Consider the following 27134-nt stretch of genomic DNA (forward strand, 5'->3'; position numbering starts at 1 on the left):
CTTACGGGTACTCATCCTGAATTAAAGTGGGATATGTCCCGTGGTTCTGCAGTATAATTGCAATTTGATATTCTGTGTAATTGCTACAGGTATTGAAGATTAAATACAAAGCATTATATTCCTATTTTCATTCCCAATTCCAAATTTAGTCATTTTAATCTTGTGTACAAAATTCTGCACATCATGCAGATAAATGAACATATCTTACTCTTATTTTCCATAATCACCCTGGTATTCTTTTTGAAGTTCAAAGTCACTAATAGACATCACAGCAATTAAACTATGCATGGACTGAAATGAATGAGATCACTCAGATTATCATTTGCAGATTCTGACAGGAATGATGAAGTTGATTTGATTTTCCCTTTATAGGGATGGTACAGTACTGGTGGAGATGAGAATTGGGCTTTTAACTTTTTGCGAGATACCAAGAAAACACTTATGAAATAGTACAGAGCATACCATTCTAAGAGGAATTCAAAGTTTATTTGTTGAAAATCGGGTTTGGAATGACTGAAACATCCAAAAACAAAGTAAAACAAAGCGATCATAAGAAAGTGTGGGTCCCACACTTTATTAGAATTGCTCTGTTTTGGATGTATCAGCCACTTCAAAACCAATTTTCATCAAATAAACATTGAATTCCTCATGGAATTACATACTCTTTCATATTTCATAAGAGGTTTCTCATTATCTCACCAAAAACTGTTAGAAACCTCAAATTAGGTCTCAACCAAAACTATATGATCCCTTTAACTGCTTATAATTTTAAACATCTTGTATCAATTTTGTTTACCCATACTTCCGTTGTCCATACTTCCGTTGTCAATACTTTTTATTCATATCCCATTTCCAGCTACTGAACAGAATATCACGTTTCAAAAAAGTCCCGAAATATGACAGTCTCTTTTGAAGAGCTTCCACTTGCACTTAAGTTTGGCATAATCAGATCATTTTAGTTTGAATCAGTCATATCAAATTTCTGATTCGACCATCCACCAGGTTTGCCACTGGGAAATTTCATGATTCCTCGAATGTCCAAGTTTTCCTTGAAAGTTTCCAGATCCTATTACTCTACCAAATAGATGACATCTGAATGTCACGGAATCTTAACTGGTGAATCGAGCATCCCGACATTTAATTTATTTATTCAATTTCATTTCTAAAAAAGGGTAGTCACATTCAGGGCCCAGGGGCCTGCTATTAAGTGAACCCTGCTATAAATATCAAATACTGTACTGTCAAATCACATAGTACTACAACAAAAACAAAAAATAAACATGTGGAAACATTAAAGATGCAATATCTACACAGATAAAAAGTGATACAAAGATTAAAGATAACAGCGGTGAGAAATTATCAAAGGCAAGGTCAAATAAATCACAATATCAAAATGAGTTATCTCAGGACATACACCAATTGTATTATGTATTGTATGCAAATTACACATCCAGAATCCTATAAACTTAGGAAGGATGGTTTTGTAGTGACGAGAAAGTTTGTCAATTCTTTTACTGCCATCTCTGGCAGGCTTGGGCTAATACATGTTTATCAGCGAGTGACTGCTTGTTGTAACAGTGCATTCTGCTCACACCTCAAGAGAATCTGTAAAATACTGATACAATGTATCTTATCTGCTTAACAACAAACAATGTGTCAAGAATCAACAGAAAGGGAAATCAAGGGATACTGAATTGTCACTGCTAAATCTATCTGTAGTTTTGACTTCTTAGGAGGTAATTTTGTGACATTCTATCACAATTACAACTGCCATATCAAAGCAAAATTACACATTCACAAGTGAGAGATTAGAAAATGCACCTGTTATCTTTAAGCCAAATGTGTTCAAGCAACCACCTACTTAAAAGGAATATTCAATTCAATTCTCTCTGAAACAAATACAAGATGCAGACCTTATATAGGCCTACAGAGAAAACTGCCGATAAAAAAAAAGAAAAAAAAAAAGATGTTTTTCTGTATCATTTTGGCAGTGTTTATGGACAGATTTGACAACCGAAAAGGGCAGTTCATAATTTCATTAAAACAATATGTGCATTTAATCTATGAAATTGTATGGCTGATAGTCAACAGAAGTGTCATTTTCAGAACTGGAGAACGCAAAGGTCACTGAGGGAGGAATGAGAGCTTTATACAGGTGACTTATGTGGTTCCACGACATTAGCTCCTGCGACAATTGCTCCCATGAAATATCTGCACCCTAAGCCAAACATAAATTCTACACACAAAGATAGTTAACCCTAAAATCTTAACCTAATCCGAACATCAAACTAAACCTAAAACCCTATCACAACCCTAACCCTAACCCCAAGTCCTTGGAGAAAATAAGACAGGAGCAAATGTTGTGTCACCAACTTATGTACATATCTCCAACCTAGCATGCTTTTATGGTATTTGATTTTACTACCCTTTCTTAATGTAACAGTTCTCATGATGTGAAAAATCAAAGATATTCAGAAAGAAAAAGGCGATTACTTGGTCATATAATTCTTCTTGAATTCAACCACAAAGTAGTCGATCGGGTTGAAAAAAAAAATATCTGAAGTAAAGATGTAAGATGTGAAAACACAGAAGAAAAACATTTAAATGTCACAACAAATTGCTAAAGATTTCAATTTTGCTTTGCCCTGAATCATATTTCAAGAACAGTTTAGATCCATATTATACCTTTGAAATTTCACCTCTGACATTGTTAGCTCTGATACTCTGACCCAAAATCACAGATCAGCACAAGCAAACCACTCTCCTCGGGCGCGCAAATATTAGTGTGCTATTTGCGGACCATTTCACCAAATTTTCAGTGGCACTGAAACATCACACCCTCCGTTTATGACTTAAGTGCCATTTCACATCATGAGTGTTCAAGTCAGCTTTGATAAATAGCTAGTTAAATCGGACGCACAGAATGTTTACAGAGTAGGTTTCATCAATCTCCAACCTTCCATAAGAAAGAGAATTTGTTTCATGTTTTAATTTAAATACAGCCGTAATAGAGTACCAAAATGTGATGTCATTCCATGCCATTTATCGCCATGGAAACTGGTCCCAAACAACCTCATCTGGCCCAGGTGTTTATGCTTGCGCCTGGTTCCAACCCAAGCTATAGCAAAAGACTGTGACATCTGATCACCTCGATACTCTATAGCCGCATACATGTAAGCAGTTGAGGTGGGGATGACATCATCACTTCAAAAGGCTCCCATTGGCCAGCACATCCAACGTCACTAACTTTTCTTTTATGACGTGAAATATGCAAGAATAAGTTCAAGTCCTCATCCAGCAAATCATCGAAAGTGCTGTAAAAACCTAGCAATGGTGACTTTCAGGGGTGAAAGGATATGCTTACTTCGGAATGAAAAAATAACAAATTAGGACACTTTTGGATACCAACCAGTGGAAGAGTCAATGAGGTGATGATATTACCGCCTTTTTTTACTTTGCATGAATACATGGTTGCGTCCAGTAACGGTATTCACTTTTTTCATGATTTCATGTAAAACTTCCAAATTTTGTTTCTGTCCCCATTTCTTTTGATGAAGCTTATACCATTCTGTTTATCCGATTCTACTCTACATCAGAGTCAACCTCAACATGCCATGGATTTGCATTCTGAAATTTTGACAATTTAAAGACAAAAGAGGCAAAAAAAAAAAAATAGAGAGACATGAAAATGATTTGGATTGAGGAGGGCTCAACAAGTTTGCTCACCCCGTTTTCCTCGGGCAAGCACAAATCAGTGGCTACTTAATATGGACCATTCAAATTAAAATGTCTGAACAGGCAAGACTTTGTTATCTCTGCTACTGCAGAGAAATACTAGTAGAAACAAACTGTTAAAAACAAGTCACAGAAAATGGTAATTCCAGAAGTTTCAGCAAAGAAAAAGACTGAATAATGTGAAGTACAGCAACCACATCACCACTGTGATGTGTTGCATATGTATTTGGTTGTGTCACCTGCAAATAAAATGATTTAATGCAATTTTCCACAAGAAATTCTGTATATGCCAGGATTTCTTATAAATTTCACTCACTTGAAATAAAAAGTTCAAGGTTCCTGCTCATGGTCAAACTAAATCAGTTATATCCATGCTAAACAAAATAAGATTTGTTTTTCTCTCTTTTGATTCTTTCATAAAATTGTAGGTTCGATCAAGGATTATATCTGTGGTTTACATCTTGAAATGTTTTCAGGATATTGGGCCATCATGAAAGAGTACAAGCTCTGAGACCACTCACCCAGCTTTATCCTTAGATGTTATGACGTCGGGACACTTGGGCAACGATTCCAGAAAGTCCCGCAAATTTTGGACTTTCGGGAAAATTCTTTCCAGAATATCCATCCTCCTTTCAGTTTCATTTCTGACACAGGCTTAGGTTTCTGGAACGAGAGAGAACATGTTGCAGCAAAATCAGAGTGGTCTCCTCTTTCAAAGTACAAAGGAAGAGTCAGAACCTGCAAAGCAACAACCACCTCCGTGAATCTAGAGAGAGAGAATTCTAATCCCGATCCTTTTCAAAGAAATTCATACATGCTTGGAAGATGTGTGCAAAAGACAACAGTTTGTCAAGGAAATTTTTGTTGCTGCTGTCGATTCCTAGATGCATGATTTTTTACAGGGTCTTACTCTGTTACCAAATTTTGCATTCACTTTGTGAGAGTGGGAGGAGGTTCTCTATGAAACGTTAAAAGAAAAGGTCTTTGAAAGACGGGGAGAAGAGGAGGTGTGGCCATGGTAATGGACCTGCTTAAATGCAGAATTACTCATCAACCTCTGATTACATTTGTTTCTTGCTGCAGCGGGCATACTGGTAATTTCACTCAAACAGATATTTCAATAACTCTTTGAGAATACTAAAGTCCATTCGATGTGCAAGAAGAACAAAAAATATTGATTTCAACAGACAAATGTAGATGTTCTGCTTGCAAGGAAAACGTTCCCTGTCAATGGTTAGCTGAAAACAAACTTTCCAGATTTGCAATCCCACACGTGTGAACCTAATAACAACTTTGCTTTTCATTCTATTTTTCATCCTATTATTTATCCTGTTTTTATTGTCACTCTGCACATCGAGACCAGAATGTCAACCCTACCCATCAAGTATGTTGGAGATTTATCTAGCAGTAGCAACATTCCAAAATCATTCATTGGTACAATGCAACAGCTCTCTATTACAAACATCTTCTTTTCAAATTTTTACCCAAAGATGACGTTCTGTATGAGAACAAAGAGTTTCGGGATGAAGTTCAAACTACATGTACAAACACCTACATAGATAACAACAAAGCAATTGAAGCATTCTCTGTGGTTCCTTTTCATTTTGTTTACATTCTAATGGCGCCTTCTCATTGCCATAATTGCTGCAATGTGCGACATTTTTCTGAAGTATTTGGTGTTATGATACACTGCAACTATAGGCGCTGCAGTCCTTCCTAAATCAGTATTCACAACAACTTTTATGATGCATAAATTCACAAATTCCATCCCGCCTTAAACACCAGAAGTGTTCTCCTTTTCTTTTTCATTTCTTTGCAATGTTTGTGTCATCTTCCGCTAAGGGATGATTATAAAATGTACATCATGTAATTTAGTGTCAAAATTCATTATGAAGAGGATGTTTTTCATGGTCATCGTAGGCTGAAAACAACTCAATATGTAATTTGTTAACCCTAAATCACATCATCCCTAAATGAATAATTGTCTCCCAGAGTTACTGCGAAGTTCAAAGTTTTCACCATCTTTGGCATGTTCACCTATAATGTACAAAGTGCAGTAGATGACCACTAGCATCAATGTGCAATCTGGTTTGAATCAATCTTTGTTCAATTTCAGAAATGGAAATTTGACATTATATTCCTCGAATTTGTTTTTGTTTCATTTCACGCTTTATGCCTTTTGCAAAAACGTCACATTTTGTTAGTACACTTGTAAATGTGCTTCGTATCACCCTACATTTTTAACACTGCATTCTGACCGCATATCAGTCGATGTACAGTAACCCAAAGTTTGTCATGCAAAAAACACTTTCTTTCTTTTTTAAGTTTTAAGACCCTCACAACAGGTTACAAATTTGGACCAAAACGTTTAGAGCTAGTTTATAGGGTGGCAAACATTCTTTCTTAAGAGTTGTCTTAATCTCATTCTCAAAGTGATCCCCTGCATTATATACCATGTATACAAACCTTCATTCAAAGTACAAAGTTTGAAGGTGACCTGGTATTCATGTATGGCAAATAAAGAATTTGCAGAATATCATGTACATTGTAATACAATTGACAGATTGGCATGTGATACAAGTACAGTCACTACTAAATATTCCTTCACTGGATTTACCCTTTTTCTGACTACTGTATATTCATGTCTTGCACTTCAGCAAAACAAAAATTTGTTTCAACATCTTCCATCACAGCCTGGGAAATCCTTTGTCATGGATTTGCAATTATCTCATAATTTTTGGGTTCAAAATCTGTTGATAGCCTGGTAACAAGTTATTGCAACATTTACGTGATAGAGACAAGTGGCTTGAATTAAAGTAGACAAGTTCACCTTTCTTTCCATCTGTGTTCATATTGAAACATTGTTATGGGTACCAACCCACATAAATTGCAGTTAGATATGTCTAGTTGTTGTCTTCAACGACTACAGTAAAAGCAGATGAAATGAATGGTAGCAGTTTCATCCAAATCGGACCTAAAATAAGGTGTTATGGAAGTTTAAAAGTTTCCTTTGTTTTCCCGAAACGCTACGATCAGAAACAGACGTGGGTCTGTGCAAACCAGGTGTGGCGATGACGTCAGCTCTTCCCAAGTCGGACATTGACCTACACACAAATCTTCACTTAATTTCTTTTGACACACAATGAAAACAGAAAAGCTTGAATCCTTACATCAAATTGTTTTGCTGTAGCCTTTAATGACTTTTTAGGGACCAGAGTGGTAGGCGGTGAATCACTGAGCTGAAACATGTCTTGTTTTACTATTATTCTCACAAACCAATGGCAGAGTTTTGAGTTGATGACATCAGTACAAGGTAGCTCAACTAATTTGCATGCATAGGTTTGCAGCCAAATCACTGCCAAGAAAACATGGCAAATTTTTTTCACACAACTAATGGGAGAGTTTCGAGTCGATGACAACAGTAGCTCAACTAATTTGCATAAATAGTGTTTGCGACTAAATCACTGCCATGAAAACAAGGGAAACTTAATTTTATGATAACTTTCATATTCTATGAGAGATTTTGATGAAACTATAACATTCTGTTCATGTAATCTGGCTCCATTACGGAAATCAACTTGAACCAACATTCAACTGCACATTTGAATTTATAGAGCTATCCTGCATGAATCGCAGTTCCATTAAAATGGAGAGAATAAAAAAGAAGTAAAGGCAAAAACAAAATCTGACCTTGGTCTTGGGCTGTTCAAAGACAGTACCATACAGGTGTACAAATGTACTTCCAGTTCAATGATTCAAATTCCTTTCATGGCTTTTCATACAAATCCCTTCATTTACAATGTTTTGAAGACAGTAGCAGTACTTCCAAGAAGCCACGTCAGTACCTCGTCACACCACTGTAGGCACAACTTTGTCTGGCATGGGTATACATCTGGGGTATCTTGTGATGCCACGCAGAGCAGGGATCTTAAAATCAGAGTATCAACCAGTGGCAGTGTAGGCCCTACTGAGATCAGGTGCATATGATTTGACTTTTAGTAGCAAAGAAATCAAGTTATCAACTAATCAAGTAAACAAGTTTAAGAAATTGCTGTCATACATCAGCAAATAAATTATAGAACCTAATTTTTATTGACATCAACAAGCTATACTTATACTTGCCAGTTAAATTGGTCTAGGTTCTATACTCACAATCCCTACAATTTTTACATCCCATCTGAACTTGCATGAAGTGTGCAACATTTTTACCAGACTGGTACAGTGGTAGGTGCCCAATTAGTTTTTTGTTTTGGGGCTGATTTTTTTTCTTTCTATTTAGGGCATGCACACAATGGAATTTCAACTCCAATCGACCACTTGCAAAACACATGAAAGCCTGCTGTAGGTGAAGACCAAGACAGTCGCCATTCCTTGAGTGGGAAAGCCGGCTCAAAACTGTTATGACCAGGTTACTGTGATAAACTGCATACTGCATGTAGGCCGTAGAGCAAGTTGTCAATCAAATTCTTGTAGCTCTACCTTGAATTTATCTCCGAACTCTAGGGTGTGTTCGGCCAGAATTTCCACTTTTTCAAGGTTGGCACGTCAAGCTATCTTCGGCGAAATTCTTGACGCTTTCAATAGCGATTTGGACTAGCTTTGACTCGGTCGGTGAACGGTACAGTGTAGAATTGCAAATTGCAATTTTGCGAACTTCGCTTCGGGCACGCCATGTGTAACGGTTAGGGTTCGGTTCTAAAGTGTGAACCCGTTTAACCCCGCGCAAACTGTAGATCTATGGCCTGTAAGAATTCACGTTGAACCTCTCTCTAGTTCGCGGCTTTCAACCTGCTGTACAAAATTGGGTCGGTCAGCTTTAATTCCAGACCCTAACTATAGGGCGAACAGATGGATCACGGGGCAAAACGAATGAAGGTTTGCTTGCCTTATTTCGACATCATGACTTTGTGGCCCATGATCGATGAGGTAGAAAACTAGAAATCTGGTAGAAACGAATTTGTTTGGTCTGGAGGGGCCTAGGGGTCTGGAGCCTCGGCCTCGTGGAGTCAATCAGATGCGCTTTGCCTTCAGCTTGACTTTTCTTCCTTGCAGAAATGTTCTGGACTAAGAAAGGGATGTCTTGTCATCCCCTTCCTCTTTGCCCATTCCTAGCTATTCAAATCAGAATTAGCATATTATGACACTTTATCGGACAGCATCCCACTCCTGTCTGTTGACTTTAATACCAGGATCTTTCTTCACATGTTGCAGTACGTGCGACAAACACAATATCACTAGGATCCAAGCATAGTATCAACACGATCTTACGTAATTCACCATGTGAACATCAAGCCCGTGGGATCGATCGGCTGCAATCGCGGTTGATCGAGGCCAGGGAAAGTTTGTGCAGGGAAACTCCCCCAATGTATACAACGCAGAGCACGCGGAAGTGCGCCCACGTCCACACCTACCTACGTACAGTACGTGCGAACAGCAGGGTGCCGCCGACGACTTGGGCAGGCGCTCACGCTCTGTGTGCCTAGCTGTATGTATAAACCTACAGGAAGAGAGCGAGCCACCCCTGTCTGTATACACATACATCGCGATGATTTGATCTGGAACGGGATTTTACAGTTTCTCCGTATTTATCAATTACGCAGAAGAACAAAATAACCCGTTGTGAGCAAGCAGTTGTGAGAAGGACAAAATATCCCGTTGTGAAGCAAGCTACTGGTGTTTGGCTACAGAAAGTCCTAAGTACCTCTTTCCGAGTTTTGTTCGAAATTTATAGATTTACAGGATGTCTTCATCAGGTAAATGGTGATTGATGTTGATTTAGAATCTAGTCTAGTTATCTACTTCATACTCCGTTCTTTTCAGTCTCATGATCATGCGACACGCGCTCAGATCTCTATGGAGTAGGATTTCTACTTCCTCGCTAGAATCTACATACATACATACATATTACATTATCTAAGTTTTGCTTTATGCCTGAAGCAGTGCATCGTTGATAACATTTATCTCGGGTCCTATACTGACTATATCGTCTGGCATGATAATTCACGCATTCTAAACTCCAAGTTTGGAGAATCTCTGGAACAGAACAAGTTCCTAATGACAATGTATTACCATTGCATTGCGTTGTTGTGTGGTGTCGGTGCAGTGGTCTTTACTCGTGTACATGATATCCCATGTTATTTACTGTTACCTTGAGCTGGTAGGGTAGCCCTCAAAATCCGGAATAGCAAATTCTTGGGAAGGTCCAAAGAAATGTGTAATACCAACCATGGTATGCCTACTCTGTATAGGAATGTTATTTAACATTTCCAATTGGAAAATTGGAATTGAGATACATAGCATAATTTGAAACTGACCATACCATTGTAACAACAGTTATCACATCCAGTACTGATGATTTTTCACATATGATGATTATTCATTTTCATTTTTCTTTGCAAACAAGTTGTGTCATGTGATTTTATCAGATGTGAAAGAAGTATCAACAGTAACTAGGTTATCTATAGAACAGCATCAGAAGCAAAACACTCTAGCCAAAATTACTCTAATTAGTAGGCTGATATTATCATGTTTGTATTACTGACTCTTGGATTGATTGCTAGTGGGCTTGTAGAATAATGTAGAAAGATGTTGAGAACGGGCTAATTTTGCTACAACACGCATTTCCCATAGACAAATTTGCCCAAGTATACTCTGGACTCGTCCTCAATGGGTTAATGGCATCCTGAGCCTGAGGCACTAGTTCAATCAAAGTGATCTATCTTTTTATAATATGTTGATGCTCCTTCATCTTTCTGGGTATGATGTTTGTGGTGAGAAAATTGTTTGTAGTTTTGTCTGTCTCTTTGTTTTCAGATAGGATTAGGGGCGAGTGTGGAAGCTTGAACGGTAGTTTCATTTTTTTTTTTCTGAAGCAGCCACTAGATTCTTCTGTGTTTTGTTTCATTTTGTTTGTTTGTTTGTTTGTTTTTTTTTGGGGGGGACACAGTGGTTATATTTGTTCTTTGTTTGTTTTTAGTTCAGACTGTGGAAATGAATGATTTCACTTGGTCTATCCAGGAATCAGATGATGCACTACCTACTTTTGAACACTGATGCAGACTTCGACCTCTCCTTTTCTAATGATTGTTTTATCTCCAGGTCCTGCTCTCCATGATGCGGTCAAGCCGCTCGAGTGGTTGCTAGGAAAGTGGGAATCTGTGAAAGCCGAGGGTTTCTATCCAACCATTAAGCCTTTTGACTACAAGGAGTCCTTAGTATTCTCACATATTGGACAGCCAATGTTGAATTTCAGGTACTTCAAGTTTTGATTGATCGTAAGTAAGTCACTGTTTACCTTGCCACAAAATTGTCCAAAGCTCTCTTGACCTTTTTGCCTTGAAGTAATTTGTTATTATAACTCAACCTTCCATCTATGGCTGACAAGGAACAGGTCGTGTTCTGTTTTGATGACCACCAAATATAAGAAACTGTTAAAGAAGAAACACATATTTTGCTTCAACTTCAGATACATATGCAGTAGAATATGCACAATGTCAAGAACGTCATGGTAAATGACTGTTGTGGCGCGTTATCATAATCATAGCACTGTCATCTATTGCTTCTTGAACAAATGAATTGCATTTTACAATTTACTTTTGTTTACATCATGCATGCTGTAGACATATTTTGCAATAATTTTTGAATATGACTTCTTGAAGTAACGAGTTGTCAAAGAAATCCACTCAGGTGGTCATTTTATCATTGTCATCACATTTACATCTTGTACTCTTAAAAACAGATTGTATAATACCAAGTGTATTTGTGAACATAGTTTGCTTTTTTCCCCATGACTAAGATTATTAGGAAGTTACCAGAAAATTTCACTCTACTTTGTATGCAACAAGTTTTGTTTTCTTCGATACATCTTGTAAGTTTTATATTTTGCAAGTTTTACTTGAAATACAAGTTGAAATGTTTTGTTTGTAATAGATGTCCATTTTTTATTTGTTGATGTCAAAAACAGCAACTACAAAATAATTATGAGGGCCTGTCGCTATGATTTGTCTCTTCAATGTGCAGCTTCTCCTCACATGACCCAAATAGCAAGCCCATGCACAATGAGAGTGGCTTTCTACGCGTTAACATAGGCACCAACCAGGTGGCATTCTTGTCAGCTCAAAACATAGGTAAGCAGGTGTCGTGGTTGCCTTGGAAGAGCTGCTAGCATCACCCTTCAGATATTACAGGGGGAACCATGTTAATGATGAGGTGTTGCCATAATATAGGAGATTATTATTATAGGCAATTCCTGTTCAAACAAAGTCCTCGGGACCTGCAATTTTCTTTCGTTATATCAAACTCTCTTCATAACTGAACAGTAGAATACATAAAGAACATTAGGACCTAAATTATCACTTCATTGTAACAAGTGTCATACCCATGTGTGTGCACCCTCCCCTTTGATATTGTAAAGGCACCCCTCCCCACCCCCCCCCCCCCACCCCACCCCTTTTAGGGAATTCCTGGATCCACCCATGGGATGTGCATGAGCCTCTTCAGTTTCTGGCCAATCATCTTTTGACATCCTTTCAAATATTGCTCCTCTGATAAGGGCTGAGTTAATCACAGCATGTAATGAGATTTGTCTAAAAAGCACTGAAATCCTAAACTTAGCATTGCATGTTATTACTGGAAGAAGATTAAGACTCTTATGTAATCATTTGTACAACACTATAACACTACTGGATTTCTGTGCCAGTTGAGTTGGCACTTGAAGCAAACTAAGATTGAAGATTTGGTATCTTTACACAATGCGTCATACTTGGCAATACAGCATTTTCTTCAGCTACTTCCAAACTTGGGAACTGATGACTTTCCCTGAATCTGTGACATCAACATTTCTTCAGTATCTCCATGGAGCTTACCATAGCTTCATGGTCTCTCGTAGACAATAACAAAGATCCAGTGAATTCTTTACTGTATTGCCTTCAAAATGAAAATGGCAGTACAAATACATCATTATTGTAATATCTATCATGATCATCATCATTGAGTCCATCTTCAACCCAGCCAGCAACTGTCCCCTTTTTGTCCCTTTGCAGGTGTGGTTGAGATCGAGGAAGGGGAAGTGAATGGGACGGTTCTCTCCCTGGAATCAACCTCGGTCAGCAGTATGTCGTTTGGCAAAGAACCCAAGACCACCAAGGTAAGTTCGTCCATACAGAGATTGCTTGCTGTTGACTGGATGCCAGTAGATGCTGAATAGTGATTGATTAATCAAGTGGCTTTTGTTTGCAATAGGAATATAAAAAAGGGAGGGAACACACACTTAAAATGAGGAAGTATGGCCACACATTGTTCCAAAGAATAACAGCAAAGCTCAGACCCCCACCCCACTGATTTATCAGCATGTCGGCATATGCAGCAATGGTCTTCTTAGGCAAACAAAGGAAGAATTTTCTGTGTCCTGTTCAAACTGACCCCAATATTTTGTCTTTCGCCACAGATCGCCAGAACGTTCAGTCTGGTCGATGAGAACACCCTGGAGCAGAACGTCGCCATGGCAACAAGCAGGACACCAGAACTCCTTCCGCATCTGAAGGTCCAGTATAAGAAGGTTGAATAGGATGGCCGTACAACTTCCAGTCAGAAGAGACTGCAGTACAAGTATTGTACACCCCCTGCAATGATAATCAACAGACGTGTACGTTGATAAACAAGGTTACAGAAGATGGCGAAGAAAAAATTATAATTAAACAGGCGAACAAAAAGATAGTAATAGGCAATGAAATGTTGAAGTGTTTTCAAAGGGACTGTATTGCTGATAGCCTTGTTGAATATCGGCATACCTAAATCTGATCAAGCTGAAAAAATGCTACACTATGCACATTTTTGAATGGCTGATTCTCAAATATGCAGGAAAGAAAAGGCAGTCTCATTTCACCAATTCGAGTTGAATTCTTTCTACTTCAGAGTACTGTGATGCTTGTTTTTCCCACTATGTTTTGTGCACCAATTCATTGTCTCTGGATGATCGAATGCTCTGAATATGAATAATTGTGCGCTTTGTAGTTGCTAATTCTGACAATACTGCCTCTGTAACTGTTAATGAGGGCGGGTCATATTGTACTTCTGTAAGCTTTCAGTTTTTCACTTAGGAAATTTTGATAAAAGTGAAGGCAGTTAATCAAAAATGAAGCAGCAGACATCATGTGAGAATAATTTGAATAATTTGATGAAAACTGCCAGAGGTTTACTCTCATTACAGCATTTACACTTCCAACAGACACACCTGCCATCATCATACAATGTATTTATTTCTGTTTTTCAGTTTCCTTCATCCATTTTTTACCTTTTAAACCTAAAGACTTTGAGCAACATTCTGTAAATGCTATGAAAATGAGCACTGATACAGCTGAAGCAATTGTTTCACATGGTGGTGAAAATATTTTTGAAAGAATTTCCAAAAGGTAGTGTGAGAAAAAAAAAAAAGGCAAGGAAAATATAAATACATCTAATTATGATCATTGCTGTATCATGTTTATCGAGTCAGATTTATGCCCTGAGCAGAAATAGAATGGTAGTAATGTAAAGCCAAATGTACTTTGGATTGTTTTAAACGATCACATTTACTGTGAGGTAATTTACTTCACTAATATGTGGGAAAAACATCTTTGTCCTGATTGAAACTGAAATTGTTCAAGCACCCATTGGATGCACCTACCTGATGTAGTTAAATCATGCCCACTTTTAATGAACACCATTTTCATTCAGTTATTCATGGCAGTTATTCCGAGTCTGTCATCCTTGTCAAAGCCAAGCTAGATGTACTTTAAGGCTTCTTTTTTTGTTTACAGTCTTTGAGTAACAAAATTCAATGAAGATACCAAAAACGGTAGTTTATGGAAAATCAAATAAAAAAAAATAATTTGTTTTCTTGTTTTATTTCTTGAAATGGCAGAAGTCATGGATATCTTGCTGAAAACAGTCTAAAAAGAAACACCAAGAACTTGTAGCAAAGTGTGGCTCTGGATTTGAGGATGATGTGTAATAACAAATTATAAAAGCAGCATTTTATCTTTGTAGTCAAGTTTTCAGGGATCAAGTACTTTTGATGATGTAGTTTTTGAGTTAAGAAAGGGCTTAGTTATCATTTGATGCTCATGTACGAACAATGTATAGATACATGTAACTGCAAAGTGTTGTCTCGCATATCCAAACTAACTTGCAGAGTGTCCAGTAGCCCTCAAGTCAAGTTTTTGTGCAACTTGTGTGAAACAAAATCGCATTCTACAAGATGAGTAAATTTTACTGCACATAATGACAGCCACCACCATGTCAGTTCAACTTTGTCTCTCCTAAATTAGTCTTTTTGACACCCAAAGTTTGATGTAAGCTGATGGGATACTAGTGCTACATTTTTAACCAAGACCTGTACCCAAAACCAGTCTTTGACCAGCCACTTATGGAAAGCACAATTCTCACACACACTGTTGCTTTTAATACTCTATGTTCTTTGAGCAGTGGAAACACATGGGTAGATGCACTTTCCTTTTATTTTTTTTTCTCAGTTAATTTACATGTGTGCCGATCTTGCCAGATCAGATTATCAATTCACTTTCTCCAAGGTTTCATATTAAATTAGCTGAAGACAGTTTTTCTATTACGTGGTAAAAAAGGGTATACATTGTACAGTATTTTGCAATTCACTGTTCAATTTACTTTGGTTAGTGACTTATGAAATCAAAATACAAAGTGTATATTGTGTAAGGATGTGAGCTTGAGATTTGTCTGAAATAAACACACTAAAAAAGAAAGGTATCATTTACCATGTCAGTGTCATTCAGTGCTGGACTAAAAGATTGGTACTTTCTTGTCAGACCTCTCCCAACAGTGATGCATGTATGGTATTCTGCAAATTTTTTTAAAGTTTCTACAATGAAGATGGACTTTGCAATCAAACCAGCATGTGCAATGTACATGCTGCTCAAATGCTTGAATACGCACAAATTTTGATGGAGAGATGTATAATTGTTTTGCAGTTGTTCCATAGCCAGAACTCACAATAACATGTGCAATATCCCTTGCTAGAACTACCAAAATCCAATAAACTTTAGTCTAAAGGAGGAATTTGCTATCCAAATAACATGTACAACACCCACAATTCAGACTTCCAATAATTTTCCACAAATATTGACCCAAGGCAAGTTTTGTTCTTATTCAACCATGTAGCTACAAAACGTAATCCAAGTTTTTAATTTCCCACAAACTGACCAAAGCACTGAATTGTTATCACGATTTCTTAAAGCATATGGAATGCATGTGCCTGTGGTCTACACATTTAATTGAACTTTTATCCTAAGAAGGACTTTGTAATAAGACCATGCACCAAAAGCAAACTTAACAGGTCAAACCACCACCTGATATGTATTTGAATACAAACACAATCTTCAGTTATGGATCATCACATACAATGTACTGTATTCCTTTTTCTGTGACGGCTAAAAGCAGTCTCCGCCCTCTTGAGATGAACTTTTGAGTTTAAATGAACGAGGAGAACACTTTTTTTTTGAAAGCACTCTACCACTTTCTCTTAATTCGCCGACACCAATGTTCTCTTCATTCTCTGGTAAAGTTTCTTTTCATAAAATTATGTGAAAATAAAACTTAACTAATGTATGTATGTATGCAAATATGTTTTTGGTTGGTTGGTGTGTTTGGTTTTATTTCTTCCTTTTTCCAAATTACGCATAACAAAAGAATACACATATTTAGAAATTAACATTACACGACGCATAAGCCAGCATACTGTCTTACAAATTAATTCAAAGTATGTATATATATATATATATATATATATATATATATATATATACACTATATGAACATGACAGCATTCGATGTATGAGACGTGTAGCATAATATCATTCACAAAAAAATGTTCAGAAGCGAATCGTTGAATCAACAGTTGTAAATTATATACAGACGTGTAAATAATGATGTCATGTTCCAATAAACGAATTTCAGGGGGAAAAAAGATAAAAGAGGGGGATTTAAATAAATTGATTTTAGAATTAAGCATTTTCAACCATTATAATAACAGAAAAGCAGGAGACCGCGATCATAAGCAGCAGCGTGACACGGATCAAGGCCTCGGGGTAAAATTCCAGACTTAAATTCGATTTACATAACAGTATGACGGACGTGTCTACAAAATAGAATATATAATCAAATCCAAAATATCGTAGTAATTTGTGAGGTCAAAAATAAAGGGAAAATTCAAAATACTTATCGTTTATTTGTTTTCAATAGGCATTCTTTACTATGATACTGTGCTGAGGTGAGTGCTGTCTGTGCTGTGCTGTGCTGTGCATGCCATGAAATACAATTTTGTTAATTTAACGTTTGGGTATATAATACATGATTGGTTTGTTTCTTGTGTATTTTTGTGTCACATGTATGTCCGTTACGTACTTCTGTATACAATATCAACAATTTTAACATGCAGCAAATTACTAAGCTCCTAATATACTGATATAAACTGTTTATGAGTGGACAAAAAAAAATTCTTATCACTCGTATACATCATTATATTTCGAGAAAAGATATTTTTTCATAAGTGCCTTAAAAGAATATTATTTAGTCTTAGTGGTTGCCTTGATTTGTTCAGGGAGATTAGTCCAAACGTCTGGTCCATGGTGTCTAATTGACTTGTGAGCTATCACTAGCTTGGGATTGTGGAGGTGATAATCTTTGGAATGTCGTGTTGGGTAAGCGTGGACGCTGGAGTTCACAGTGAATGGGTTGTGGAACGAGGAAGGGTGGGTGTTGGTTGTGTATTTGTACATGAATATTGCGCATTGTAAAGTATGAATATCGTTTATTTTCAGGGTTTTTAATTTAGAGAATAATGGTTCAGTGTTTGCAAGAGAATGTGAGTTTGTACAAATGCGGAGTGCTCTTTTTTTTTTCTTCTTTTTTTGGAGAAGGTGAACTGATTGAATTTTTGTCTTATTAGAATATGCCCATACCATATTGCAGTATGTGATGTATGGTAAAATCAGTGCATTCTATAAAATAAAAAGAGACTTTTCTATCCAAAGATCTTTCAGTTTGAACGATATACCTATGTTTCTCGATACAATACTATATATATTTTTTACATGTTCATTCCAGGTAAGATTAGCATCAATACTAACACCAAGAAATTTGGTAGCCATTTTTTCTACAAGGGGTAACCCATTAATATATAAATTGCATTCAATATCAGAAGAATGAACATTGTTAAAATATATAAAATTAGTTTTATCAATATTTTAAGATAATTTATTGCATTTGAACCAAGAAGAAGCTTTACATAATTCAAAATTAAGTGTGCGGATAAGTATCTGTGGATCTTTATGTGAATAAAGTATATTTGTATTATCTGCAAACAAAATATATGTTAAAATTGGTGACGCATCGATTATATCTAACATGGATAAGAAATAAAAGAGGGCCTAAGATAGACCCTTGTGGTACTCCGCAATTGATTTCTAATCTCCTGGAGGAACATGATTCAAATTCAGCATATTGCTCACGGTTAGATAAATAATCAGTGAACCATAGCAAGGGAATTCCTCCAACTCCATAATGTTTTAATTTTCGAATAAGAATTTTGTGATCAATAGTATCAAATGCCTTACTCAGGTTCCATGAAAATTCCAACAATATGTTCCTTATTAATAAAAGCTTCAATTATTTTATCACAAAGTTGAATAATAGCGTAATCTGTTGAGTGATTTTTTTTCTAAATCCGAATTGATTCAGAATAAGAATTTCATTTTCATTTAAAAAAGAAAATAGTTTTTATAGAAATTTTCTCTAAAATTTTTGATATGCTGAGGAGAAGGGATATTGGGTGGTAATTTTTTGTTGAGTGTGATCGTCTTTTTTATGAATGGGAATCACTTTTGCGATTTTCAGTGAGTTTGGGCAGCGGCCAGAACTGAGAGATATGTTGAATATGTGTACTAGTGGGTATGCGATAAAATGAATAATCTGTTTAAGGAGATAAACACTTAAACCATCGTAATCCGAAGACTTGCTGGATTTAAGATCTTTAACAATGCTAACTATTTCATGGTATGAAGTTGGTGAGAAAAAAAGAAAAATACCAAGTGATTCAGTAAAATACTGCATAAAACTACTATCAGTTACATTTATGGAAGATGCTCAATTTGATCCTATATTAATAAAATACTCATTGAAAGAATTAGCAATATCATTTGGGTCCGTAATTTCATATCCATTTTCAATAATTTTAATACAAGTGGGGTTTTTTTATTTCCCAAAAGATCCTTAATTACCTTCCAAATTGAGGTTGTATTGGATCCTTTAGATTCAATATTTTTTTAATAATAAAATTTGCGTGACAATCGTATAATAGTTGTTAATAATTATATTCCTGTACTTTTTATATCTATTAAAATCAACATCTAATCACGTGTGTAACGTTTTCCTGTATAAATTGTTGCGTGTTTTTATCGATAACAAATACCCTTGGTAATCCATGATCTGTGGGGCTTTCTCCTGTTTTTTTTTTCTTTCGTACCAGGGGTATATTAGTGTTATATAAAAAAGAAGCTTATTTATAAATAGATCGTACGAGCTGTTGACATCTGATTCACCGAAAATATCATCCCAAAACTCAACCATGTCAACTACCAAATCAGCAATTAATCTATCAATATTTTGTTGTGTTTCTCTTCTAATATATTCACGTTTATACTTATTCCAAATAATATCAACCTTATTCCGAGAAATAACAAAAATAGGGAGATGGTCAGATACATCAAAATATAAAACACCATCAAAATTTTCTGACTCACTGCCATTGGAAAATACATTATCTATTAAACTTTCAGAGTTGTTAACTATTCTGGTTGCTTTATTGATGTGAGGATGAAAACTATACATGGATAGTGTATTCAATAACTTAAAACTGCTATTATCTAATTTACAGGGTAAAATATCAATATTATAATCACCCATAAGATAAATATATTTGTTTTCACGTGCCAATTTATTAAGGATATATTCTTATTTTTCGAAAAATAAATCTATTGAGTTGCTAGGGGGTCTATAAACCACCCAAGTAATCATATTTTTTGAGGTATTACATGTAAGCTCTACAAATGTATTTTCGGTTCCTTCAATGTATATATTATTTTTGTTTTTAAAAGTGAGAGAATCATGAACATATAAGGCGACACCTCCTCCTCGTCTAAATCTGCGATCATTTCGTAAAATTTTATGATTATCAATATTAAATACGGGGGCAGAGTTTTTATGTAACCAAGTCTCTGTTATTCCCATTACTGAAAATTGAAAATTATTAATCGAAGACCATAATAAATCAAAAGAATCACAATTTTTGTTCATACTTGTAGCATTTAAATGAAGCAGACTGAAGTGATGTGATATATTTTGTATGCATATATCTGTTTGTATACAAATATGTATGTGTGTGAGTGGTATTATATACATATAAATATATATATATATATATATATATATATACACATGTATGTCTATATTTATGTGTGAATGTGAGTTAATTAATTTGTACTTGCAATCACGGCTGCAGACCACTGTGCAGTTATGTAACACAGTTCCAGAGAGGATGTATTTTGAAGATTGTTTTTACATCCGTGACACCCACACTGTAAACTACAAGACTGTGTCTTAAGATTTGTCGTCAATATTATTTTCTAATTTTAATGAATCAAGTATGTAAATTAAGCCCAAGATCTAATTTTTGCATAATTAAAAGTTTGAGAGTCTATTTGGTTTGTATATCTGTTTAAGATATTCAACAATGATTTTACTTCATAAAAAACTTCCAAAAGTCAATACAAATGTAATGTATTCTATTGTTTTCAAAATTTCTCATATATTTCTTTGTTTTTCGTCTTTGGTTTTTTTCTTTGTTTTCTTTTACTTTAGTATTAGAAATTGTCACTGACGGGTAATTCCAGCGTTACGAACATTACATTCAGATATTGTGTGTGTGTGTGTGTGTGTGTGTGTGTGTGTGTGTGTGATTTTGTTGACTTATGTCAACAACTCAGCATAATCACTCTGGATCCATTCTTGGTTTCTTCTAACCCAGTGATCCCGTCGTGTTAACAGTCCCAATTTTGGTTAGTAACTATAAATCATTTGGTAGATATAACACAAAGTGCTTGTCGTTACGGACATTAATTGGACACGATTATTTACCTCCATGTTGATAATGTATTATGTTGAAAAAAGAATATGACTTGGAGCATTAAAGGGATGTTACAGTATTGGTTATAAGTGAGAATTGGGCTTTTATTTTTTGCGAGATGTCAAGAAGTTTGAAAAATAGTACAGAGCGTACCTTTCTAAGAGGAATTCAAAGTTTGTTTGATGAATATCAGTTTTGGAATGGCTGAGACATCCGAAAATAAAGTAAAACAAAGCGATCGTAATGAAAACTGGGCCCCACATTTTATTAGAATTGCTCTTTTTTGGGCATGTCAGCCATTTCAAAACCAATTTTCATCAAATAAACGTTGAATTCCTTTTGTAATTACATGCTCTTTCATATTTCATGAGAGGTTTCTCATAATCTCACCCAAAAATGTTAGAAACCCGCAGTTAGGTCTCAACCAAAACTATACGATCCATTTAAATTAAAAAACAAAATAAAAAAATCTTCGAAAATGAGTGCTCAGGTCCTGTTGAACATTAATAATTGTGATGTACAACCAATTTAGCATTTACTCTACAGGTTCACAAGTGTAGCGTTACGGACATCACACTTTTAGCGTGATGGACATTACAACATTGTCCACTTTAAAGTCCCGATAGTCATACTTTATCACAGTTGTTATCTAAAGACAAGGCTAATTATTGTTTGTTTGTTTTTCTCTTTTTGGTCTTTGCTTGACCATAAACTACTTTGAAATAAAGTGTTGATAATTATGGAATAATGAGAGTCAAAGATTTTGTGTTTTTACACACGCACACACACACACACACACACAAATATCCCCCCCCCCCCGGCCCTTTAGGGTTAGAAATTGTTCAAGCATAATCTCCATGATATTTCAATATGATTCCATGCACACACAAAAATTAAAAAAAAAATATATATATATATATATATATATATATATATATATAATAATTATCATTATTATGATTATTATTATCATTATTATTATTACAACTTGGTACTGCACGCATCGTACGGAAGATTGGCAATAGCTACTGTAAATATGTCCAGATACCGTATGGAATGCACAAAATCGAAACTTTAACTTTCAATCTCAACCACATTATCACATTATCACAAACACCCAGGGGTAAGCTACAACATTTTTTATCAAGATCTTGGAAAAATTCACTGAATCATAGGTGACGCGGCTACTGCACTAGATGAAGACAGTCATGCCATTTGTCATTTCGAGAGAAAAATAACTGGACTGACATAGAGATATACACGTAATATGGTCAAATTTTACAAAGGTATTATCTTCAATCGATTTTTTTTTACGATGGAGTCGTAATAAAATTTCATAGTAATAACAACAATTTCGATAGAGAATTTTATAGCCTACAACAACTTACTGAAATATGGGTACAGATTGGTGATGGATAAGAAAGATACGCATGAATAAATTTGAAATCTGATGACGTACGTCATAATGAAATTTCATGTTTGCAAAATATAAAGATTATAGAAATGGAGCAAGAGCCAATGTTGAGCGATCACACATGTATTTTATCTAATGATTATAACTCACTTTGTGTTTGTACTGTCTTCGTAATGTAAACGAATGTAGTGTTTTGTGTATCATGCTGTATTTCTTTTTGTTTTGTTCTTACATCTGTATATTTGTTCCTCTCGTTGTTTATAAATATGAAAATGATTACCACCAATGCATTTTTTAATTGATTATCTGGGTCGGCCAGATTTTAAGGAAACTTTTAATTCCTCGTTGGCTGTATCCCTTCAGCTTTATGTATTCCAAAGATCCGTCTATGCTCTGTGCTTGTCATGATTGTTAATCAATGTCTTTCTCTGTTGTTGTTTTTTATGCTGAACAAATAAATTCAAATTCAATGATAAAAAATGTTAAACCAAATAACATCCTGAGCTCATGACACATAATTACTGCAAATTTCTAGAGCTAAGAGTTTGAGATTTTAGAGATAATTTAATGCTTTACACAAGATATGTACAGAAATTAGAAAGAAATACAGAAAGAAAGAATCTGTACAGAAACAGAAGATGGTCCGTGAGCTTTCACGGATCGCCTAAAAGATCAAAAACTAAGAGAGAATACGTAACAGAAACAGCTGATTCGTAAACTTTCATTTTTGCACGCGAACCGATGGCAGATTTTCAAGTTGATGGCATTCAGTTGCTGAATTAATTTGCATACAATAGCGTTTGTAACTAAATCACGGCCAAGAAAGGATGGGGAACTTTAGTTTACCATAGCTTTCTTATCCTACGAGAGATTTCGATAAAACCAATAACATTCCGTTCATCTGATTTGGCCCCATTTACTGACGTCAACTTGAATAATCATTCAACTGCATTTGAATCAACTATCCTGCTTGAAACGCAGTGCCATGAAAATGAAGAGGAAAAAAAGAAAAAAGAAAAGTCTGACCTTAGTCTTGGGCTGCTTGAAGACGGCATGTGACATATTTCCAGTTTAAAGATTCAAGTTCCTTCCATGAGTTTTTCGTACAATTGTCTTGGTTTACTATGATTTGAAGACAGTATAAAATGTACCTCCAGGAAGCCACGCTAGTACCTACCTCGTCACACCACTATACCACTTTAGGCACAACGTTGTCTGGCATGGGTCATAGTTGGGCATGTCAAGTGATGCCAAGCAGGGCAGGATATCAAAAGGATCGTATAGTTTTGGTTGAGACCTAATTTCAGGTTTCTAACATTTTTGGTGAGATAATGAGAACCTCTAATGAAATGTGAAAGAGCATGTTATTCCAAGAGGGATTCAATGTTTATTTGCTGAAAATTGATTTTGAAATGGCTGAGATATCCAAAATAGGGCAATCCTAATAAAAGGTGGGACCCATATTTTATTAGAATCACTTTGTTTTACTTTGTTTTTGGATGTCTCAGCCATTCCAAAACCACGTTTTCATCTAACAAACTTTGAATTCATCTTAAGACGGTATGATGTGAATTATTTCATAGGTGGTATCTTGGTATCTCGCAAAAAGTTAAAAGCCCAATCCTCATCTCCACCAATACTATACCATCCCTTTAAAAAGCAGAGTATCGACCAATTTATCACTGCAGGTGAATATAATTTGCCTTCAAGTAGCAAAGAAATTATAATTTATGTAGTAAACAGGTTTTAGAAAATGCTACCATACGGTGACAAATAGATTATAATTTGTATGTATAGGGACATTAGCAGGCTAGAACCCCTATAGACCCTGTAATGCATAAATTGGTCTGGGTTCTTGAACACAACTAAACAAAATAATCCCGACATCCAAACTGAAGACAAAAGTGTGCAATTCAAGTTTAATCTAGCAGGTAGTTAGGTAATATAGGTTTGTTTGTTTGTTTGTTTGTTGTTTGTTTGTTTGTTTATTTATTGGGTTTTTTGTTTGTTTGTTTGTTTGTTCGTTCGTTCGTTCGTTCGTTCGTTCGTTCGTTCGTTCGTTTGTGGGTTCTGTTTTGTCAGAGGGCACGCACACAATGAAATTTTAGACCAGTTGCAACGCACATGAAAGCCTGCTTTGGGTGAAAACCAAGTCGCGGTTCCTTAAAATTGAGTGGGAGAGCCGTCTCAAATTAACCAGATTACTGTGAACTATAGTGATCTACTTAGTACATTAATATCGCACCTCGCCATTTATCAAAATATCTTGTAGATCTACCTTGAGTTTATCTCTTAACCTCTATTCAGCGTGTGTTCATCCAACCCACTTGCACTTTTGCAAGGTTTGTACGTCAAAATAACTTCGTTGTCGTCTGCTCGGCAATGCTGCCAAAAGACAGCGGAATAAATTCTTATCGCTTTGAATAGCGCGATTTGAACTATAGCCCGTAGCCTTGTCTCGGTCAATCGGTGAACGGTTAAAGGCATAATTTTCTATTTGCAGATGCAACAAAAACCAAACATTAGTGCTTTAAAATGGTTCAAAAATGTGAGTTTGGGATAGAAACAACCACTGTAAAAAACTGAATCCGTATTATCGATGTTAACTATCGTTAAATACACTAAATGCGAACACTAGTCATAATTCACTTCAAATCAATTCAATTCAAAGGTTTTATTTTCACTTCTTTCAACAGAATGTACAAAAAGTTTACAACATGCATTTTAAGGAATAATGCATAGCTATCAAGGAATAACTTGTGCATGTCAGTAGTCATTACATAATAAAAATGTTTTCAGACTAAACCTTCTATATAGAAGGTTTAGTCTGAAAACATTTTTATTACAGTTATGGTTTATCAAGAAAAATACTGATATCTCCCTATATTTTAGGCTTTTTTGCGAGAATTTTATATAGTAGGATATTTTGTGATACAACAGACCAACACATATGCATGAAATGTGATATCTTTAAATCTCTGCTCTCAAAGGTAAAATGCACCTTTAACCAGAGTTTATACTTCGCTTCGGGATCGGGAGTTCGGGCACGCCATAAAGAGTGAACCCGCGCAAAGTAAATGTATGGACCCTGAGAATTTACTTTTAAAGGAGACCTCCGGATGATTTCCAGACTTTTACATTTGAACTACTATAAATTAGTCATACCGAGTATGGAGTTTCAGAATTTATAGTGAATGGGTTGAGGAATAAAAATGTTTTAAAAAATACAACAAATTGCAATGAACAATTAAGGAGGATGACATGGCAGCCTCACCATAAGAATGCATGAGTTGGGGCTCAAGGGAGCAGAACAAAAGAAGATGACATACATACACTCTACGCAGGTGATTGTGATGGAATACACTGCTACATTTCTGAATATTGTGAGGCTCCTATGTCATTAACACTGTTCAATGAAGATTTCTTCAAAGCTCAAGGACCACAATAAATTCCACAAATCTATACAACGGAGCTGTCGATGTATGTATTACAATGTGAAATTACAAAAATCATCAGCCATGCCCCTTTAACCTCTCTCAAGCTAGCCTATAATCTAGGCGGAGTATGATTGTATGCAGCTATTTTCTTTGCTGTTACGCTAAACGTCTGATGAGGCGAGACTATTGTCTTTGGTAAAAAGCGATACGTCTGATGCGGCGATACTACAAACAGTGGAAGCATCTTCTTAATTCATTTTATTTCAATTCATTCGGAATTTTCTGCATTTGATATACAAGTTATATACGGTCATTTCTGTTTCAAACCCATTGTGAAGGCTTACAGTCTGTTGGCTACATCCAAACATATCTGAAACTTGTGCGTACAAGAGCATGGGCTAGCTGTATAAAGAAGAATGAAGAAAAGGAAACGAAAGCACGTCGATTGGAAGCTACTCAGGATATTGAAAAAAAGAAACAATCTTTAGATACAGGACTATAGTAAGGCGAGTGTGACGAGTGCTGGTGCAAGTGAATGTGCCCAGCAAGCGCGCGTTCAAATAGTTTATTACAAGGAAGCTTCACGGGGGAGGGGGAGGAACAAAAAAAAAAAAAAAAAAAAACTTAGACCATTTTGTGGATGCATTTATCAGAAATCAACAGTTCACTAATCCCCATAATTTGATGGGGTTTTTTCATATTTGCTTTGAAAGGGAAAAGAGTCTTGCTTGCCCTATTTCGACGTCATGACTTAGCCATGATCGATGAGGTAGAAGAAACTAGAAATCTCGTAAAGAAACGAATTTGTTTGGAGCCTTGCCGGAGTGAATTAAGATGTGCCAGCGTAAATGTCCTTCCTTGCAGAAATATTGTTCTTGACTGAGAAAGAGATGTCTTAATTGTTATGGGGCTCCGAGCCCTTCGTCTTCGCCTATTTCAAAGTATAGGGCCTACAATATCATTATTTCAAAGCACAATTGGCGGGCAACATGATGGATCTAGACAGCATCCATTCCTGTTGAATTATCAGGCTCCTCCTTGTTTTCATCTTATAGTTTATCAGATAAACACTATCACTAGGATCCAAGCGTCAACACGATCTTACGTAATTCACCATGTGAACATCAAGCCCGTGGTATTGATCTAGATTGCAATCGTGGTTAAGCGAGGCCACAGCAAGTTCCCCAGGGTAAATGCGAGCGGAAGTGGCACCCACGTCTACACGACGTACGTACGAACAGCCGGGTGCCGAAGAGTTGGCCGGGCGTGCACGCTATGCGAGAAGCTGAACTGTCGTCCGGTATATAAACTCGCAGAATTAGAGCCTGGTTATCTGGAGCTGGATTTTCTGCGTTTT

General features: G+C 36.0%; 2 protein-coding genes across 2 annotated transcripts in view; one reads left to right on the top strand and one right to left on the bottom strand.

Moving 5' to 3' along the window:
• The window catches only part of LOC140244430 (uncharacterized), a 58921-nt gene extending 51454 nt beyond the window's left edge, over nt 1–7467 (bottom strand). Inside the window, exons 1-2 of the mRNA XM_072324069.1 lie at nt 7426–7467; nt 4257–4398 (exon numbers count right to left, since the gene is read on the bottom strand). Coding sequence (XP_072180170.1) covers nt 4257–4360 — 104 coding nt within the window. The 5' untranslated portion in view covers nt 4361–4398; nt 7426–7467. The remainder of the gene's footprint in view (nt 1–4256; nt 4399–7425) is intronic.
• A 1783-nt stretch (nt 7468–9250) lies between these two features.
• LOC140244150 (peroxynitrite isomerase THAP4-like) lies at nt 9251–15630 on the top strand. The gene is made up of 5 exons (XM_072323780.1): nt 9251–9488; nt 10834–10987; nt 11755–11861; nt 12777–12880; nt 13181–15630. The coding sequence occupies exons 1-5, from the start codon at nt 9476–9478 to the stop codon at nt 13298–13300; spliced, it is 498 nt and encodes a 165-aa protein (XP_072179881.1). The 5' UTR covers nt 9251–9475; the 3' UTR covers nt 13301–15630.
• Nucleotides 15631–27134: the final 11504 nt, after the last annotated feature.

This window comes from Diadema setosum, chromosome 21, assembly GCF_964275005.1.
Source record: "Diadema setosum chromosome 21, eeDiaSeto1, whole genome shotgun sequence".
Classification (NCBI taxonomy): domain Eukaryota; kingdom Metazoa; phylum Echinodermata; class Echinoidea; order Diadematoida; family Diadematidae; genus Diadema; species Diadema setosum.